The 19797-nt window shown below is 38.5% G+C and overlaps 2 protein-coding genes across 4 annotated transcripts; one reads left to right on the top strand and one right to left on the bottom strand.

Annotated features, from left to right (window-relative positions):
- The first annotated feature begins 887 nt into the window (after window positions 1-887).
- Window positions 888-7881, top strand: ppp2r2ca (protein phosphatase 2, regulatory subunit B, gamma a). 2 transcript variants are annotated; one of them, XM_032563524.1, is made up of 10 exons: window positions 888-1135; window positions 1717-1910; window positions 3418-3515; window positions 3627-3810; window positions 4168-4280; window positions 4482-4659; window positions 6116-6280; window positions 6433-6602; window positions 6731-6822; window positions 7058-7881. In XM_032563524.1, the coding sequence occupies exons 2-10, from the start codon at window positions 1847-1849 to the stop codon at window positions 7353-7355; spliced, it is 1362 nt and encodes a 453-aa protein (XP_032419415.1). In that variant the 5' UTR covers window positions 888-1135; window positions 1717-1846; the 3' UTR covers window positions 7356-7881. The 2 variants fall into 2 exon arrangements, with proteins under 2 accessions (XP_032419415.1, XP_032419414.1); XM_032563523.1 differs by having other exon boundaries at window positions 1622-1910.
- A 565-nt stretch (window positions 7882-8446) lies between these two features.
- On the bottom strand, window positions 8447-19486 carry wfs1a (Wolfram syndrome 1a (wolframin)). Of its 2 annotated transcripts, none has more exons than XM_032563521.1 (11): window positions 19401-19486; window positions 18158-18670; window positions 16474-16553; window positions 15309-15627; window positions 15045-15125; window positions 14821-14960; window positions 14579-14698; window positions 14216-14461; window positions 13847-14125; window positions 12989-13152; window positions 8447-12878 (listed from the first exon to the last, which is right to left on the bottom strand). In XM_032563521.1, the coding sequence occupies exons 2-11, from the start codon at window positions 18663-18665 to the stop codon at window positions 11696-11698; spliced, it is 3120 nt and encodes a 1039-aa protein (XP_032419412.1). In that variant the 5' UTR covers window positions 18666-18670; window positions 19401-19486; the 3' UTR covers window positions 8447-11695. The 2 variants fall into 2 exon arrangements, with proteins under 2 accessions (XP_032419412.1, XP_032419413.1); XM_032563522.1 differs by having other exon boundaries at window positions 15045-15122.
- Between the last annotated feature and the right edge of the window lie 311 nt (window positions 19487-19797).

Genomic DNA, 19797 nt, shown 5'->3' with positions numbered 1-19797 from the left:
AGCTAATTTGAAAGCTAATAAATGCAATGCTAAATAAACCTTCGCTTAAGTTGTGACCAAATTACCAAGAACGTATTCATTGCAAATATATTTTTGATATTTCCAACAAAATAACATTTGTTGCAGTATACCATGATCACCAATAAAAATAACTAGAAAAATTAGATTGAAAACATAAAGGAAAGTAAAGCAATTTGCACATGTTAAGCATGTCATCATACACAAAATCATTTGAGTAAAAAATTATCACTTTGAACAAATATACAATAGCCTAAGAAGAGCTCTATTGACAAACAATTGAATGTAAATAATCGTCCTACTCATACTTCATGGCCAATTCTATTGGCAAAGTGTAAATACTGAAAGTACTAGTTTGCACTAGTAACACATTTGCCATATTACGTGACAAAAAAAATCAATATATAAATATAACAAATAAATATTTTTTATTTCAAAATGTAGGTTCCCTGTACAAAGTTTCATTAAACATTAAGATATGCCTTGTCAGAAACAAGCGCCTATAATGAAAGCATTATACATCTAAATACATCAGGAGTATGGAGTGCAAAATAAACTAAATTAAATAGGGTTAACATACATTTTTCAAACTTTCTGGGTGATCTTTTTCAGCTTTCAGCTGCCTTTCGGGACCTAAAAACTAACCAACAAATGTAAATTCTTATTCTCTTTACAATCAGAATGGATCAACTGTGTAAATCAAATCTATGATCAAAAAAGTCAAAACCTTATAATAATTCTTATCTTATTCAACACACTACATATAAAGCACTCACCAGTGAATGGCTCCCCCTGCTGGTCAACTGCGCTCCCCACCACCTGCAGTGGGCGGATCCACCGGTGACAGCTGTGCTGTGATAGGCTGCTCCAAGAGGAGGCTGCCATGACATCGGTGGATGCTGCACAGGATCACATCCACACCATCGGCAGCAAGCGCTCCTCCATCCACCTTGCCATCCCTCCGTCTTTTCTCTCTCTTCTCCTCCTCTGCTTCTCCTCCTCATACCACCATCCTTGCTCCATCTATTCCTTTTCCCCTTCCCTCAACAGGGGCACACTGCAGCAGAGGGCCGTGTACACACACTCTCCAGCAGGAACGGCAGCAGCGGGCAGACTGGTAGGTGAGCTGGGGCCTGATCCCCCTTGTCCCCCCATCCTCCACCTCTCTTCCTGCAGCACAGGCAAGACATTGCATTCTCCTCTGATCTCCGTCAAGGACTATCTGACTGTAAAGTGTGTGTGTGTGTGGGTGTGTGTGTGTGTTCGGATATAAGAGGAAGGAATACCACACCCTGAGATTATTTCCTACTCCTGACATAGCTTCTGGGTGAATGAGTGGATGAATGCATTTATATTTGCCCAGTCTTCACCCTGAGCAAATTTTTGCATGCTTACTGAAACCAGCACAACGACTCGTATTCTGTGTCTGTGCTCGAGCTGTTTGTTATCATGGCTCCTCTGCTCAGTGCATGGGTTTACTCCAGCACCAGTTAGGCCTTGGCAACCCATTTACACTTATCTAATGTAGGAAGTAAATTTCTGACACTTTTTGACATGTGGACTCTTGTTCTTCTTTTCTTTCCAAAAACATCTTTCTCTTCAGGCTCTCCATTCACTTTGTCCTCTTAAAACCCCATTTTCTCCATCCTCTTTTCTCCTCCTCACCCTTCTTCTCCATCTTGCTGTCCGGTTTCCCAGGATGCCTCGGTTCAGGATGCTTCAGTAGGCCCCAGCAGCATGGGCGGAGCCTGGGCGGGAAGAGAGATTACAGATTGGACCCTTCCCCTCAGGACGGGCGAACTGGCGGGCCACCCTCCCTCTTCTTCAGATGGGCGAGGACGCTGAGAGCCCCAAAATCAACCACACCTTCCTGAGAGACTACGTCACAGAAGGTGGGTCAGTGCTCTCTCGGTGGGGATCACAGATTGAACGGGTTAATAGGACTGTCTGGGAGAACATGATGGCACCACTTTGTGGTTAGATTTCAGATATTACTTTTGAAACTTATTCTCAAATTACTTGTGGATATTTATGATGTGATGTTTAGCAGAAATTAGATTTTTCTTTTATGACTTGGAGAGTTCACAGTGATCATGTTATTTTCATGTTTCTTTACATTTGAAACTTACCTTCTTTCTCCTTTTCATTTGTATTGCAGCTAATATTCAGGGCTCAGTATTAAGGTATAAAATTGTTTGAGAAAATTAATGCCAAAACTCATAAAATAATCTGTCTTACAGTTTTTATAAGTTAGGTTAGGTTTATAAGAGACACCACCAGAAAGTGGTTCCCAGATCAATGTTATTCTCTGCTCCTCACATGTTGCTTCATGTAAGGTGGGTAAAGTGTATCTTCTCTTGCCTGCAACAAAAATCCAATTGATTGTTTGAAATCACTGTGTGAAAACCAGGCATGGGCTATCAGCGTGAGGGTATTTCATTATCTTTTAGTAGCATGTTTTGGAAAAATTGCTTACATTATATGCCTTTTTTCTTGTGGTTTAAAGTTCTTTTAATTAAATGCCAACAGAAGTCCTAGAATGTCCGAATTCTCCAGCTGTAGAAACTACAGAGCATTGAGTAACATATTGTTGTTCTCCTACTTTTGGCTTGTTGCTCTGCTGTCCTTCCTTAAAGGAAAGCAAAATTTTAGTTTTGGGACATTTTTCCAGTTGCAAATAACACAGACCTTTGGGTCTAGATATGGAACAGTATCAAGACATCTAAACATCTTAAAAAAGCTACAGTTTCAGCATATCTCAAATTTTCTAATATAGCTCCCTATATTTCCTGCCAAGAAGAGCAAGACTGACCAAACGTTTCTCCAGCTGTCTGGAGCAAACTTGGTTGAAAATATGTCAATTCACAAATTACCAAGTCATTAATGGAATGGAAGCTAATTGAGTGCTCCTTAGTTAAATTACATTATACATTTTGACATTATCATGTAAATATGTGGAAGTGTATTTACCTTTCATATGACTTAATTTCCTGGTAATGGGATGACAGAGAATATGGTAAAATGACCAGAGTTTTATTTGGCTGGCTGAATCACAGAAGTGAGTCAGCTGAATGAAAGAAACATCATCTAATTTTCCTTCACAATATAGTCAAATTCTAATGTTTGGAAATATCTTTGGTTGCAAAAGTTATTGTGTTGAAAACGACTATTAAATCATTTCATATATTTTTGTTTAAAAATTATAGTGTTTATGATATCCTGGTATTTTTAGTTGAGAGTATCATACCATAAGAATCTCATACCTGTGTCTGTTGCCATGCCTATCATGTCTGTTTGCGCTTTATGACTTAGTTGTCTTCGTATCCTTCTTAGTCATTATGTGTTTATCTTAACCACCATCCTGAGTGACTGGTGCCATTTTCCTTGTGTCCCTTCCAGCCGATGTCATCTCTACAGTGGAATTCAACCAAACAGGGGACCTGCTGGCAACAGGGGATAAAGGTGGCCGAGTGGTCATCTTTCAAAGAGAAACCGAGGTCAGGTCACCTTATTGTACTGCTAACTCTCTGCATGCAGGACTGTCTTCATAATGCATCAATACAAATGGCAAAAAAATGGTTTCTGACTTGCTTTTCTGCACTTTTTAGTCCAAGGGCGTGTCAGAGGAGGCAGGTGAGGTGGGGGACTCGGGAGAGTACAACGTCTACAGCACGTTTCAGAGTCACGAACCTGACTTTGATTACCTGAAGAGTCTGGAGATAGAGGAGAAGATCAACAAGATCCGATGGTTGCCGCAGCAGAATGCCGCACATTTCCTGCTTTCCACCAATGGTAAGAAACAGATCAAACTCTGACAGGAAATCTCATTGATTTTCTGCAGAAAGCTTTTTAAATGTCACAGGAAAAGACCACAGCATTGGTCTCAAACTTCACAGCTATGTTCCCACAGCGCGTAAAGTCTTTTAATCGTCGGTAGTGACTGAAATAAAATCTTTATGACTGAACTGCTATTGGTTGCTTTGGAAATTATCTCAGATCTTTGTTTGACACTTTATCTCTCCCTGAAGAAGAGATAAATATTTCAAATTAATTTTCAGTGTGAATACTTTTTAAGGCACTGTAGGTCTGCCAGCTTTGTTTAAACAAACTCCATATCACTGCTGAGAATGTGCTATGTTCCTTTCGCAGATAAAACCGTCAAACTGTGGAAGGTCAGTGAGAGAGACAAGAGACCAGAAGGATACAATCTGAAAGATGAGGAGGGACGAATCAAGGATGTTTCCACCATTACCTCTCTGAGGGTACCGAAGCACACACACCCCTACACACATGCTAACCTACTGTTATGTGTAGTTTTGTATTAGCTTCACATTCAATGCAAAAACAGCTTGCTTTGTGCTTTGTGTATTGTGTTCTTTAGTTCTGCCCTTTCTTATGTATTGTGCATCCTTTCTCATCTGCATACATTTTTTCCATCTTGACTCTTTAACTTTCTGTTTAAGGTGCCGGTGCTGAAACCAACAGATCTGATGGTAGAAGTTCGCCCCAGGCGGGTGTTTGCAAATGGACACACATACCACATCAACTCCATCTCCGTCAATAGCGATGGGGAGACCTACTTGTCTGCTGATGACCTCCGCATCAATATGTGGCATCTGGACATCACTGATCGTAGTTTCAGTATCCTTTGCACTCTTGGTTTGTTTTATAATTTACCCAAATTACTACAAAATGATTGTAGTAATTTGATTTACCAAGTTACTACAAAAAACTGCTATTGGTTACTTTGGAAATTATCTCAGATCTTTATTTGACACTTTATCTCTCACTGAAGAAGAGATAAATATTTAACATTAATCTTCAGAATTTACCAATGTATCTCTTTTCCATTTGGACAAGCAAAATCAGTGCAACAGATGTGTTTAAACTACAGTAACCAATTAATTTTGTTTAACCCTCCCGTGCGGAGCTCAGGAAAACCACAACCAAAGTCAGAGTCGGACAGTGACGAGGGGGTGTCCTGTCAGACTGTCAGTTTACGAAACGACACACACAAAACAAAAAACCTTGTAAAAGTGCACATGGGGTCAGGACTCTGTCTCTTAAGACAACGGGAAGGTATTAATCAACCTAATAAATGTAACATTTCCACTTAAATTAATATGCATTTATATTAAACATTATTAACAACAATAAATAATGATAAATAGCAAAAAATTTTTAACATGATTGTTATTTACAAAAATTGTTTCTTTTTTCAAGGTTTTGCAAAGGTTAGCAGCACCTTTGTATTTTCCTGAACTTCTGAACTGGTACGATCTCTGGACAAGCACAAACAGTTATCCCAAACATTACACATTTTTAACAGTTGTTGTTTTAAATGTGCGATATAAGTAAGTTTGACTTAGCTGTGCGCACTAAATCTTGTTAGTCACATTTTGAATAAACCACAAGTGCGACAACATGTACAGCAAATTTTGTTACTGAATGTGCCGAAATTCTCACTTTGAAAAGACTTAATCATTCATGCTGTAAGGTATCCTATAATTTAATAATTCTGTAATCTACATTTCCATTTGTAATTCACTTTGCTACTCAGACACCTGAATTCTCCCACAGTGGAACAATAAATTATGTTTCTATTCTATTCTATTATAGAATATAACCACATTCTATTATAAATATAGCCACATTTAGCAGAATAACCCATCATAAAGTTGTGTTTATATGTTAATAATACGGTAATAATACCATGGGGTGTTTGTTTTGATAAGAGTGCCGCACACACTGTGATATCATTGCAGGTTGCAGCATGTTATACAGGCTGCCTTTGGTATTTTACCATTCAAATGGAAGCTGACCTAGAAAATCTCAGACACATCTATGGAAGACTAGTTTGAATTATTCACTCAGCAGTACACTTTCTGCTGAGCCTCGTAGGACCACTACAACACAAATAGAACAAACTGAAGAACAGATTGTGCAGCCATGTTAGAGTTGAATGGGATGCATTATTTGGTTGTTGTTTAAGGTTAACAATTATAATAAAAAAGTCTGGATCAAAAAGAAATGACATTCATGTCATAGCAAAACATTATTTGTTGCTTTTATTTTTCTTGATGGAACTTCTTCTCAGACATTGTAGACATCAAACCTGCCAACATGGAGGACCTGACAGAGGTGATAACAGCAGCAGAGTTCCACCCTCACCACTGCCATCTGTTTGTGTACAGCAGCAGCAAGGGGACCCTGCGCCTCTGCGATATGAGGGCCTCGGCTCTCTGTGACAGACATACCAAACGTGAGCATGTTTTTGTACAGTAAATAAAAAAATTTATTGCAGTAAACAATGGAAGAGGGGATAAAGAATTCCAGGCAGAAAACCAAAAAAAAAAAAAATCTGTATATGTGTAACTGATTAGTTGTTTACATCTCTGCACTGTGTTTGTGAAGTTTTTGAGGAGCCTGAAGATCCCGGAAGCCGTTCATTCTTCTCAGAGATTATTTCCTCTGTGTCGGATGTTAAGTTCAGCCACAGTGGGCGCTACCTGCTAACAAGAGATTACTTGACTGCTAAGGTGTGGGACTTGAATATGGACAAAGGCCCAGTTGAAACCTACCAAGTAAGATGATACTACTTTGATTTCAGATGCCCCCCATCTGGTGTATGATGTAGGAATGATGCTGTTTTATAGCTCTGCGTATGCTGATTTCTGAATGCGGTGGCTGACTGACTCTTTATCATTCCCAGGTCCACGAATACCTGAGGAGTAAACTGTGTTCCCTCTATGAGAATGATTGCATCTTTGATAAATTTGAATGTGTCTGGAACAGCTCAGACAGGTAAGTGTTGACTGGTGGAGACAGTTTGCAGAATAATTACATTTAAAAGCAAATTAGATGAATGTGTCAGTGCTAATCACTGTGATTCTACTAATCGCCTGGCTCTGACATTATCTGACATCTCAATCAATGTTGAAGACAGTCTTTGGAGACATCAGATCAATCTTCCAGGTTTCCTTGCTGCTCTCTTCTCTGGCCCATGACAAATCTTTCTTCCTGCTCTCCTGTAACCCAGTGTGATCATGACGGGGGCATACAACAGCTTTTTCCGGATGTTCGATCGGGAGACGGGCCGGGGCGTAACCCTTGAGGCATGGAGGGAGAACAGCAAGCCTCGGGCTGTGCTGCGGACACGCCGGGTGTATACGGGCGGGAAGCGACGCCGTGGGGACGTAGGCGTCGACAGCCTGGACTTCACCAAGAAAATCCTGCACATGGCCTGGCACCCTGAGGAGAATATAATTGCTATTGCAGCCACCAACAACCTATACATCTTTCAGGATCGTGTCAATCCCGACGCGCAGATGCAGTAACAGGAATGCAAACGCAAACTTGAAACAATTTCAGTGTTTAAGGAGTGCATGTGAGAGATGCAGCCTCTGAAAATTGGGATTTATTCTTAATGAGTAAATAAAAGACTGATTATTGATCTAAAAGAAGTTAATAACTGAGGAATGGTGTCTAATAGTTTTTTCAGCCCTGAGATGTGCTCATGTCTCTAGTGGCAATTGGGACTTCATTTTTTTGCTGCACTCTACTCCCACTTTTCCAAGATGTTTGTGTAATTTCCTTCTGCAGAAGCAGTGAAGAAGGTGCAGGGACACCTCTCCATCTGCAATGACTCAGTGCTGTTAATCACACAGTGTTGCACCGCTCACTAATCTACTCTTTTCACGGAAAGAACGGAAAGCGCTTCGGTAAAGAAATGTGTGATGCTCCTGACATAACTGGATGACTTTACGAGACATTGCATTTAAAGTTGTTTTTTTTAAAATGTGGAATGTTAGGAATGGTGTAAGTGAATGTTTCTTTGCAATATCTTTATTTTCTCTGCTGAATAACAACAGCTATTGATACTCTCCTTTAGAGCAGTGCTCTTGGAGATTATACACATAATTCATACATGATCTGTTCACATTGAGATAAATATCACCAACAGTTCAGTGGTACTCCTGCTATAAAACATGATAATTTTCTATAGACAGGTAACATATACACTTTTTACAGTTAGCTGTATATATCTGTGTTGATTTCTTAAAGACAGTACCTCTTTGCTTCAAACAGATTTTGTTGTGTACACTGTAAATGAGCATCTCATGCAGAAAAGTTATGATATCTATAACATGGTTATTATTGTGTAGCAATACATTCAAAGTTTTGGATGGAGGAGAGGGCTTGGTGAATCAAGTATAATGCAACTATTAGTATTTTGTTGTGTTTCCTACTTATGCCCAGATAAAGGCTGATGATATTCAAACAAATAGTGCCCTGCGAAAGTGTTCGGTACCTTAAAATTTTTATATTTTGTCATGTCACAACCGCTAACTCCAATGTTTTGTGAAAGGTTAGCACAAAGCAATGCATGTCTATAAAGTGAAAGGCATGGGATACATGGTTTTTAAAAAAAAAAAAAATTCAGCCCTTTTGAATCCATGCTTTGAAGAAGCATTTTTGCTTCAATTATAGATGTAAGTATATCTATACCAGCCTTGCACATCAACAAACTTACATTTTGCCAATTTTTCTGTGCTTCAACGTAGTCAGGTAGTAAAAAGAGTGTTTGTGATCTTTGATTTTTAAGTCCTCTCACAGATATTTAAATGGACTTAATTCTTTGACAGATCTGTTTTAGCAGAAATTTATTTTCAACTAAACCATTCTAAGATGGCCCTGTTTGGTTTTTTAGGGTAATTTTACTGCTGTAAGGTGGGCCTCCACCTCAGCCTGAAGTCTTTTACAGCCTGTTAAGTTTCCTTACAGGATTGCTCTGTATGTACAGTAACTCTTACCTGTTTTTGCGTCCAACATTTTGCACGATGCAAAATGCAAAAAGTTCATTTTTGGTCTCATGTGACAAAACCCCATTTTTTCACATTTGTTGTGTCCCCTACATTGTTTGCACCAAAGTGCAAACAGAACTTCTTATGGCTTGGTCAGATATCTTGTCTAGGTTTAGAGTTTTAGATAATACTCCTCACATCTCAATAGGATGTCCAAAGCTTGGATTACCTTACTTTAAACTTCTTTACTACTGATATCTTTGGTATGTTTCTTAGTTGTTTCTTGGTCTTTCTGATGCTGTTTATTCTCTCTAACAACCCTCTGTGGCCTTCACAGAGCAATTGGATTTTTCCTGAGATTGCGTTGCACACAGAGGGAGTGTAATTATTGATTAGAGAAGTTCTGAAGTCATTTGACTGCACTTTGTTTCACTTAAAAATATAAAAGGAAATGGTTTTGATATAAATGGACAGCTGACTTTTAACTATTTTTAATTGTATATATTTTTGAAAACCATGCATCTTCTCCCTTTCATTTCAGAATCATGCACTATCTTGTGTTGTTTCTTCACATGCATAGACATGTGAGGGTGTAAGATGACAAATTGATGAAAAAGTTCAAGGTTTATGATTACTTTGGCAAACTACTGTGAATAAGACAAAAATGTAACTGTTATAATGTGTGAAAATCAAAATGAGCCTTGTTCATAGAAGCACATTTTAAAAAGGGATCTCACAATCAAGGAAAACTTGCACATTGTTTATAAAAAAAAAAAAAAAAAACCCTGACTCAGCTATATAAAAGCTGAAAACTGTTTTGTTCTTATTTGTAGGGCGCTCGAGGGTCAGAGGTCATCATCAGTGCAATAGCTCATTATATGCATTCATTGAAAGATCTTTACTGTCCAAAAACTTCTTATTGTCTAAATTTATCATAGTGTATCACAGGAATTATTGTTGTCATAGTTGATACCTCACAGTGCCGCGTGCTGCTCTGGGTTGCGACAAATGAAAGCTATAGGTACACAGCGTGTAGATGTGGAATGGCTTTATTTCCTAGGGTGCAGTACATTGTTCTCAAGTGACCTTGGTCCTGATAGGATTATTGAGCGGTCTGCATGTTGACCACATATGGAGGAGAAACAAAATTATTGCAGAAGTGGTGAACAATTTTGGATCTTTTTGAAACCTGAGCTTTGAATGGGCAACAGTTTCTCACATCTGTCAGTACATTTACTGTTTCTGTTTCTGAGTAAGGACACAAATGTGCATTAAATGTTTTTATTATTATTTTTTTTTATAGCAGCTCAACACAAATGTGAGAAACCACACACAAAATGGCTTAAGTTGTCATTGAGTGACTTGTAAATCTGTCATATCCACTGCCATTCAGCTGGGAAAGACATTAAGTTTAGGGTCACAGCAACATCAGCAGCAGCAGCAGCATGATACCATTACTCAGTGCTTCTTATGTGTATATCTATCATACTAAAAAAAGATGTAAATGTACAAAAACCTTATTCATGGATGAAAGGAATGTGCATTAATAAAACTATCTGAAAACATGTCTATTTCTGTTTGGGTGTTTATCTTAAATGGGTCATATTTTTATTCTAATACAGAACAAGACTCCAAATTTGGCTCTTTGTTGTTAGTAAATGTTGAACCACTTAGAATTAAATCTTGGCCCAGAAGATTAAATATAGTGTTCATTGTTATGAAAGTAAACATTTGGACTATTTTTAATGGTATTTCAACAAAAAATTCAGCAGTTTAAATACAGGTGTACAAATGTGACTCCATTATGGATATTCTATAATCAACACAAGGCCAAAACTAAAGGTTCAGGTTCATATGTCTGTCACCTGTTATCTATATAACCACCTCAATATTTCATTACAAATTCTTAAGCATCAGTCCAGATTCCAGATATATTAAATAATTAACTGAAATGACATCAGACTTATTTAGCTTTTTATTATGAAAGCTCATAATAAAGACTCTTTACAATGTAATCAGTCATTCCCATTCACACACACATTCACATTCTGCTGATGATGACTAGCTACTGGATTGTAGCCAGTTACCATGGGGCAAGGCTTCCTTACCAGCACCATCTGTCCTTCTGACCACCAGCAGCAGGTAAGGTGGGTAAAGTGTCTTGCCCAAGGACCCAACAACAAAGATAGAAGGGCAGTGTCTCAAACAGGCAACCTATCAACTACTTGCAGGGCGAACTCCTACTTCGGTTGCCACCATTGCTCCATAGTACAAGACATTGCTTGATAAAGATCGCATTATCATTACTCTGACAAGTTTGACTTCAACTAAGGTAATGTTTTAATGTAAACACATGTCCACCCACCATCTCTGGCTCTCCAGAGGTCTCAACTACACCACACAATAAAAAAAATGTTTTGAGGGTTATCAGAACCATTTGAAATATTATTATTTTAATCATGTAAAAGATTTTAAATGTAATTATGAATTTACTAATTTTTTACATTTTGGTAATGATAAAGTTGATATGTCTATATATGGAGTGTACATTAAATTATTATATTTACTTAATAAATGTAAACAGCTGTTATAAGACCCGGTGGTTGCAAATGTTTCTCTGTAGAAGGAGGAAGGATTTAATTAGCAGCTTTAACTAGCTTAGCTACAGCACTAATGCTGATGACAAGATTGCTTGCATAACAAGTTTGCATAACAAGTTTGCATGCAAACTTAGAAAGGTTTGACTTAAGGTTTAAAATGTTGCTCTTTCCAAAAGCATCTTATTCCTTAATCACAAACCAATTAGGATTTTCAATTATATTTAAAAATCCTTTCACAAGAAAAGATTCAGGTTTCTTGTTGTCTGTTTAATCTCAGGTACGGATTTCTGCTGACAGGAACGGTGAAAAGAAAAAGTCAAATGCAAACTTGAAGGCTCTAACTGTTGTACGCCTGAAGTCTCTCTCGATCTTCACCTGCTTGCCTCCAGTCAGCCATGAAGAAGCACAGTCGAGGCAGTGGATAGCTTTGAGCTCAAAGGCCGGAGCCTTTGCTCCTAAACGTCCATCCAGCTTAGTACTGAATTCTACTATGTTACCAGGTTTCAGATTGAGCAGAACTTGTCTAAACTCATTGCTGGCCATAAGAATAATATCTCTCGCTGCATCCTCTGCTCCTGAGCTTCCATCTTGGATAATTCCGACCGTCACTTCAAATCGATAACTGTCAAAACGCTTGACGTGGCAGGTGTGCTTGGCTAAAGCCTTAATTTGACACAACTCCTCTTCTTCTTGCATTTTAAGCAGTGTGGCCAGAGAAACTGGACCTGACAAAGTACTGTCTGCTGACGTTGAGTTTGCCAGTGATGTATTCTTTGGATCACACTTGGGATATGTCTCACCATACAAGCAGCGCATCCAGTCCCCAATAAACACTGGCAGCATATTAATGACAGACTGTGGACCGTTCTCTGTCTCAGCAATCCGGACGTGCCTAAAGTGTCCAGTCCAGGTGACTCTGTGCCCTTGCAGGTGGCTGCAGAAGATCTGAGTCTGGGCCATGCCTTTGCTTTCCCAGGCTGGAGGCCCACAAGCCTGGCTGTACTGGTTCCATGTCAGAGTAGAGTTATACACCTTCTGTCCCTCTGCATGGTATACATATACCGAAAACAACAGGATCACCATGGAAATGCAGAGTAAGATGAATTTGACTGGACCCCAGTGCGTAAATGAGCGCAGAACATCCAAAATTGACATACTGAACCGTGTCCAGAGCCGCAGAGTGACGGGAATTGCACATATCACCAGGGTCACAATCATCTTTGTCAGCTCTAGTTCTATGAACCATTTAAACAGCTGGATGAAGAGCATGATGACAAGGCCAAACACCAGAACTGGGAGTGCAAACAAGAAGAGGAAGTATGCCACGCAGGTGCGGATTAATCCAACAGCAGAGGAATTTTGTAGGAGGACCACTGAAAACTCACACCACATGAAGCATACAAGATATGGGATCAGGAAGCAGTAGGTCCCCCGAAATCCACGGGTTCTTGCCATGCTACAGTGAGAAGAAAGAAATAAATATGCAAATAATTAGTAATGGCAAACCACGCAGGGCAATTTTTAGTACACATAATAGGTTTGTCTGTCAGGTCAAACTCTACTCACCTGAAAAACAGGTAGAAAAGGTAGATATACAGAAGGCAGGGGATGCTGAGTTTCAGTACCACAGATTCCCCAAGTGGCACTGTGGTAAATGTGTGACCAAGAAAACGAAGTCCTGTCATATCCTCTGGCAGTAATTGTGTCAGGCAACACAGATTTGAGGCTACCTAAGATGAACAAACAATCATATTTTAGTAATACATTGCTATGAAAATAAAAGCACAATATTCAATTTCAAAAATTTGCCTCAGATTCTCTGTTTTATTTAGGTGTGGACTTGGACTGAGCCTTTCTAACATTCTAAATATCAACAGATTATTCCACTAAAACTGTAGATCTCTGCTGCTCCTCCAAGGTTATTATCAACCCTTACGTTGCTTCTTTCCTGTGCCTTTCAGTCTAGGTACCAATGTAAAGGTTCATAGTTGTTTTCTATACTTTAAATTCTCTGATTATGGACTGAATAGAACTTTGTGAGGTACCCAGTGATCCCTGCCCTGTCTGCTTTTTCAATTGGTCTTTATGGTACTTATTATTCTCCAATGTTCTCTTAGAGCCTTTAAAACTATGCATGTATCACATAAAACACAACTAGAACACATGGCTTGTGGCTCTATTGCGACCAAATGTGAATAGGTTTAAGGTTGAATGGAAAGAGTACAGCAGTATTTTTGATCTAGTGGCCAATCAACCGAATAACTTCTCATCTTGTAAAAAACAAAGCACGGTCTAACTTAAAACAGAAATTAAGCAAAATGTTCAATCTAAATGTGAGATAATTGCTTTAAAGGTCACCTCATAAACATTAAATACACTTGCAGTTAATCTAAAAAGTGTGATTTAAATCCTTCTATCAGATACCTCTATAAAGATTGCACGACGTGCATATGCTGCTGCAGCTGGGCTGAGGCTGTAATAGCCGAGAACTGTGAAGAAAATTGCCACGGTGGAGAGCTCAGAACAAGGGATCCATTTTTTGTCAGCAACAGGGAAGGAGAAAATCACAAAAAAGACGGAAAAGATAAAGTAAAGGTATTGCTCCAGGTTGTTCCAACCAAAGTTGGTCTCCGCCTGCTCCACATCAAGACCTGGTTCAAAACGAGTCAGCAGGGATGTCAAGGCTTTGAAGTTCTCCCATGTCTGGAAAGAAGAAGAATGTTTGTCCATTTATTTGATTTAATTCATTTGAATTCCATACACCATCATGAAAGAGGAAAGTCTTAGTTTAACCTTGCTACTCTGGAAGATCCTTAGAGTGCAGATAATCATGGCAGTGAAGGAGAGGTAAAAGACAAGCAGGGGTATAACAAAAGCAAACAGGTCAACAGTCAGGTTGCTGATGATAAAGAAGAAAATGAGGGCGTTGACATGCTGTGTAGGGATGAGCGTGCTCAACCACTGGACGCCTGCCCTTGATGCCCAGTCAAAGAGGTGCTCTTTCATCTCAATAACTGCATGAAGTGGGTATTGCAGCATCTGAGGTGGACAGGAAGAAAAGAAGAGGGAAAGTGTCATGTACAAACCCAGAAGAGTTTGAAAGTGAAATTCATTAAAAAGAAATAAAGTCTCTACACATTCTCCCAGTCATTTTACCATCAGGTGTGACTTCATGGCATTTGTCTGCTTGGCGTCCGGCAGCATCCCACTGTAACCAAAGCTCCAAGAATGTTTCTGGACCTTCTTATGTTCTTTAGGAACTACCCCAGACTTGTCCTTTGACACATAATCACACAAACACATCCTAACAGTATGGTTACAGTATACAGTATTTGTGTTTGTCATCCTAACACAAATACTACATATAAAAGCATTTGTTAGGAAAAAGGCAGCCTTACCTTCCCTTTTCTATCCAGCAGGTCAGGACTTTCAATTTTTGTTGAGGCCTGGCCTCCATTTTGAGGGACACTAGGGACAATGCCTTGTGCATACTTTTTCGTCATTTCAACAAAGTCATCCAGGTCCACCAGCTGTTTGGCTGTGAAGTCCATAATATGCAATTATACAAAAGAACACATACTACTCTGTAGCTTCTTGAATGTTTTTTTATTTGTATACTTACCATCAGTGCTGACCATGCTCTCTAATACTTTCTGGGTCTGGCCTGAAGTAGGAACAGGGATTCTGCTTGCTGTGCCCCCTGCTGGTGAGAAATACCCACAAATCTAATGAATGGATCTGGGCATGCAGTGGGATACTTGAAGACAGCTGCGAACATTGAAATATCTAAAATGTCTAATAGTATGATACATTACTTGGCAAAGAGTACAGCAGACACAACTGATATTGCATTGCTATATATTCTGCAACTGTTTCTGTCACCTACCTGGCACTGCGTTGACCTGGCTGACATTTTGGAGCAGCTCAGAGACAGACACTTCTTTCTTCCTGTCTGGGTTGAGCCTCCAGTACATCATCATGGCTGCTTTGCGTACTGCCAGCTCAAACTTGCCCTCTTTTGACAACTTGCGCATGTCAGCCTCATTTTCTGGAGTTACTCCTTTTTTCTGGATCCAACAGCGCTGAAGAAGTCTCGCTGCGGACATTCTTCCCTGTTTAGCTGCTTTGATTAGCCAGTTAACTGCCAGGCAGTTGTTGAGATCTGGGTCTTTGTCTTCAGCAAGTATCAAGAAGTGCTGACCCAACTGGAAGGTAAAGGGGGAGAGAGAGTTACTCTTGTTGAAGAGGGTTTACAGTTTCTTGCTTCACCACAGGATTTCAATTAACACGTTGTACACATATGAAAGGTTGTGCAAAGGGAGAACTTTTATGGTTAATTGTTTTGTTCCAATGTTGCCAATGTCAGAGCCACATAAAGAAATGAATTCGAAACCCAAAATCCTGCAGTCCCATTGCTGTGTGTCTTTCTGTCTTGGCTAAGTAACAGGGGCAGCTGAGCACTCCAGGACATATCAAGTGTCTGTTTTCTAATCTTAACCATCTTTACATAACTTTCTTCTCACATAGTTGTCATCAAATCTGCCCTCTGCCTTTCAGTGAGTTCTGAAACAGATAAAAAAATCATTTCACACAGTGTTACCAAGTCTCGTAGATAAATTAACAAAACCAGACCACATTTACCTAAATATCAATAAACAATGATTCACATATTTATAGGGTATGACAGATTCTTTAATACATGAGACTTTGATAGAACTATTGTCCTATTGTAATCTGTATGCAAAGACGTGTCTGAAAGATAATTATCCATAGAAAAACACAAGCAATCTGCAGCCTTTCAGTTTTCTTTGTGACTCACAATTTAAGTATTTGACACTTTGTGAAAATTTAGAAGATTCTGCAAACAAGTTTTTTTTAAATGATTTATCAGCTGGGAAAGAGTTGTGTTGTAAACTGGAATCCAGAGATCATCTTGCAGGTGGCAGAAATAGAAACACCCCACCACTGAGTCATCCAGCGAGATTGACAACAATACCAAGTGTCGGTCAGGGTGTGTACATGGGTGCGCATGTTTGTGTGTGTATGCAGACCCGGGTCTGAGCTCTGGCATCACCAGTGTTGGCCTTCTCCTCCATCTGAGCCACACTCACGTCTTCTTCTAGTTCTTCATCTTAAATGGCAACAAACAGGGTTATTAGACATTGAAGTAAATTCTATGAAACTATTTCTTCATGAGTTAGCTGATAGGTAGTTTGATCTTGTATCAGTGTTACTAAGCATGGATTATTCTGGACTGAAATTTAAGTGACAATCAAATTGTGTCAGATAAGCATCCTGTAACGCAAGATCAAAAACCTGAAAGGTGGAGTAGATGTGAATCCGTGAAACTTTAAACATGTCTGGCCTGAGAATCTATAATGTGATTAAAGTTAAGCGCTTGAGCAACTTGATGACCAGACAGCTAAAATATTACATCAGGACATGTTTATTATATGAACTGGTCCTGTCTCTGGAATGTGCTTCATCGCAAAGGTGTCTTTTCTTCAGATGCCAGAGATTCGTATGTATAAAGCCCATGAGCTGTATCACAGGTCTGTATCCAACTATAACATATTATAAGAATCACTGTACTTTAAACAAGAAATTGACCCTGGATTAGAATGATGGTCTGAGCCTTCTTGTGCAGTTTATGGGTTTTTTCTAAGCATGCATGGTTCTCTACAGGTACTCAGCCTCCCCCCACAGTCCAAAAGCATGGGTGTTAGATAAACTGACCAAAGTGAATTGCTACTAGGTGTTTCTGTGTTGGTCTAAAAAGACGTCACTTCTTATCACCCAGAGACTGGTGTAGACGGTATCACTTTAAAACGAGTAAGCAAAGCAAAGAGATCTGCATTTTTATATCGATGTAGCTTGATTTTACTACTATGTTTGTAGTCATTATAAATGAGATGTAATTTTGGTTTTAATCTCTATTTGTTTTGTCTTTTTATAATTGTCATGAATTTTATGGATACTTAATTCCAACTTTCAAATGATCATCTTTACTAGTTGCATAGTTTACCATATTCTGGTTAGATTGTTTGTTCTTCATGCACCCCTGGGAAATGTTTTGACTTATATTTGATCATATTAATGGCACTCTATTGGCATTGATTTAGTTTCATCATAAATATAAATAACAAATACAGAAACAGATTTAGACCTCCGTTGGAAATGTAATGGGAAGCTTTTGAGAAAGACTATCAGAGTGTTTTCAAATAATCCTGAAAAATTGTTGTTTTGGTGATAAAATTAATCAATGAATTAGCCTGAACTTGTAAAAATTTGATATTATAGTAATGATATATTTTAGTCTGGTAAGTATGTATGCATGGAAATGGGCAAAGACTATTGTAAACAATCTTTCAACTTCAGTCAGAAACATAATTACAAGTGAGTTTTTCTTTAGAAAAAACTATGATGTTGATATCGGTGTGTGCAAATGTTGGTCAAATGGTGAGGCATGATCAATAACAGTATTCCAATGTATAAAGATGAACAAAAATTACTTTGACTTAGATTAATAGTTTTTGTGAGATGTTTTTTTTAAAAAAAATTGTATAGCCCAAATAGTTTCCCATTTATCTAAATGAATAACTACAGTAAACTTGGTAGAATGGATTCTTTATGACGGCCCAGTGGCAGATTTTTTATCCACCTCACTGTTATATAAACTTAATAATGATCTGTCTTTGTTAACACGTCGCTAACTGAAATTGAGTGGATTCTCACCATCTTCTTCATCATTTGCATCCTCTTCCTCTGCTTTCCTGAGTCTCTCCTGCATTATCACCTGCTTAGCCACAGAGGCAAAGCTGCGTTTTGTGGAAGTAGCTCCAGAGGGGGAAGTGTTGGAGCCAGAGCAAGGTGATCCAGGACAGGTAGATTCAAACTTTGCAGAAGATGACATGCTTGTTGTTTTGGAGACAGACGTGTTGGAAGAACCTGGTTGAGGTTTTTCAGTTATCTCACCAGACAAACGTTCTGAGGACACAGATTCAGCAAAAGACACTGGCTTTGATTTATCCAAATGAATAGCTTGTGTGGATGATGAAGAGAAATCAGATAATTTTCCGGGACTTGATGGAGATGTTGATTTGTTAGGCTGAGAAGGTGCAGCAGGTTTATTAGATGCAGGGGGAGAAGGAATCTGTTTAGGAGCTGGTGAGGGTCCCTTCAGGACAGGGCACGAACCCGTGGTGCTGACAGACGAGGATGGAGACCCAGAATCCTTCTCCATTTTTCCTAAAAGACTCAGGAACATTCAAAAGCATGAGTCAGGAAGATAAATGAAGATCCAGAGTGTGAAAAGGTTTTATGAGATAATGAAATAATGTTTTTAGTTTTAAAAAAGAAAATCATGAAACAGCTAAACTATGGAATAAGTGGAGTATTTGAGATTATTTTTTGAGAATAAAATTTTCCTTTTAACTCTAATAACTTCTTTTTTTAATTACTGAATCTTTTGTTTTGGTAAGAAATATTACCCAAGCAAGGGATTTTTGACTACATAATTAACATTTTATTGAATAAACAAGGGTTAGAGTTAAGAGTTAGAGGTGCATATTCTATATAAAAATGAGTACAAAAACAGTCTGTTTAGAATTTTGGGAGATACATATAATTTAGAAAGATGTACAGTCGTATTCAGTAATTATATGCTTTCATTACATTCACGTGTCTGCATAAAAATGTATTTTTAGTGATCTGGTGTAATATTCTAATATTAAATGTCATTTATCATAATTAATGGAAACAAAGGCCTGAAATTCAGTCTGTGTGGAGATAAGCTGTATAATACGTCTCACTTAGTGAATTGAGTATTAATATTAACTTGTCAATAATATTCTAATTTGTTGAACAGGTATGTAGTAGATTTGAGACACTACTTCACAAATTAATAAAAGTGCCTGTAAACCACCTACTTCTGCACCAACGCTGCTCTCACAATGTTATTTTTTTAAAAAGTACTTACCAACTAAATGTTCATGATTAGCCCTCCTGGATTCATATGTTTGATTCCATGTTCTGTCTGTACAAGAAGGCTCCCAGTAAGAAGACACTCACAGGCTGATGTCAGACTAGTCTATAAACAACATCACAACTTTATGACCCGCCCACTCCTAAAATAGGCTCTCCAATATTAGAAGGTCCAATGAACAGCAAAGAAAACAGCAACTTATTAAATAATTAATAAGTTATGTGAACCTATTTGTGAATGTCCTAAGCAGTTTGTGGAATCTCATTAATTATTTTAATGTCTGAGCTCCACATTTGTACAAAATTTCCACCATTTTGAAGAGACAAACCAGAAATATACCCGCAACTATTAATCCTTGTAATTTTTTGTCACCACATTCAGATAGAGTTGT

The sequence above is a fragment of the Xiphophorus hellerii genome, chromosome 5, assembly GCF_003331165.1.
Source record: "Xiphophorus hellerii strain 12219 chromosome 5, Xiphophorus_hellerii-4.1, whole genome shotgun sequence".
Classification (NCBI taxonomy): Eukaryota; Metazoa; Chordata; class Actinopteri; order Cyprinodontiformes; family Poeciliidae; genus Xiphophorus; species Xiphophorus hellerii.
The sequence above is the reverse complement of the archived record's forward strand: the minus strand, read 5'-3'. Positions and strand labels throughout refer to the sequence as shown.

Excerpts from the sequence above, each read along its gene's own strand:
- ppp2r2ca (XM_032563524.1), top strand. The coding sequence starts at position 1,847 with ATGGGCGAGGACGCTGAGAGCCCCAAAATCAACCACACCTTCCTGAGA. Across the intron at positions 6,281-6,432 it reads CTGTGACAGACATACCAAAC|TTTTTGAGGAGCCTGAAGAT; the intron begins GTGAGCATGTTT and ends GTGTTTGTGAAG. Across the intron at positions 6,823-7,057 it reads GTCTGGAACAGCTCAGACAG|TGTGATCATGACGGGGGCAT; the intron begins GTAAGTGTTGAC and ends CCTGTAACCCAG.
- wfs1a (XM_032563521.1), bottom strand. The coding sequence starts at position 18,665 with ATGGAGAAGGATTCTGGGTCTCCATCCTCGTCTGTCAGCACCACGGGT. Across the intron at positions 14,961-15,044 it reads GAGCATGGTCAGCACTGATG|CCAAACAGCTGGTGGACCTG; the intron begins GTAAGTATACAA and ends TGGACTTCACAG. Across the intron at positions 14,699-14,820 it reads TGCTGGATAGAAAAGGGAAG|GACAAGTCTGGGGTAGTTCC; the intron begins GTAAGGCTGCCT and ends TATGTGTCAAAG.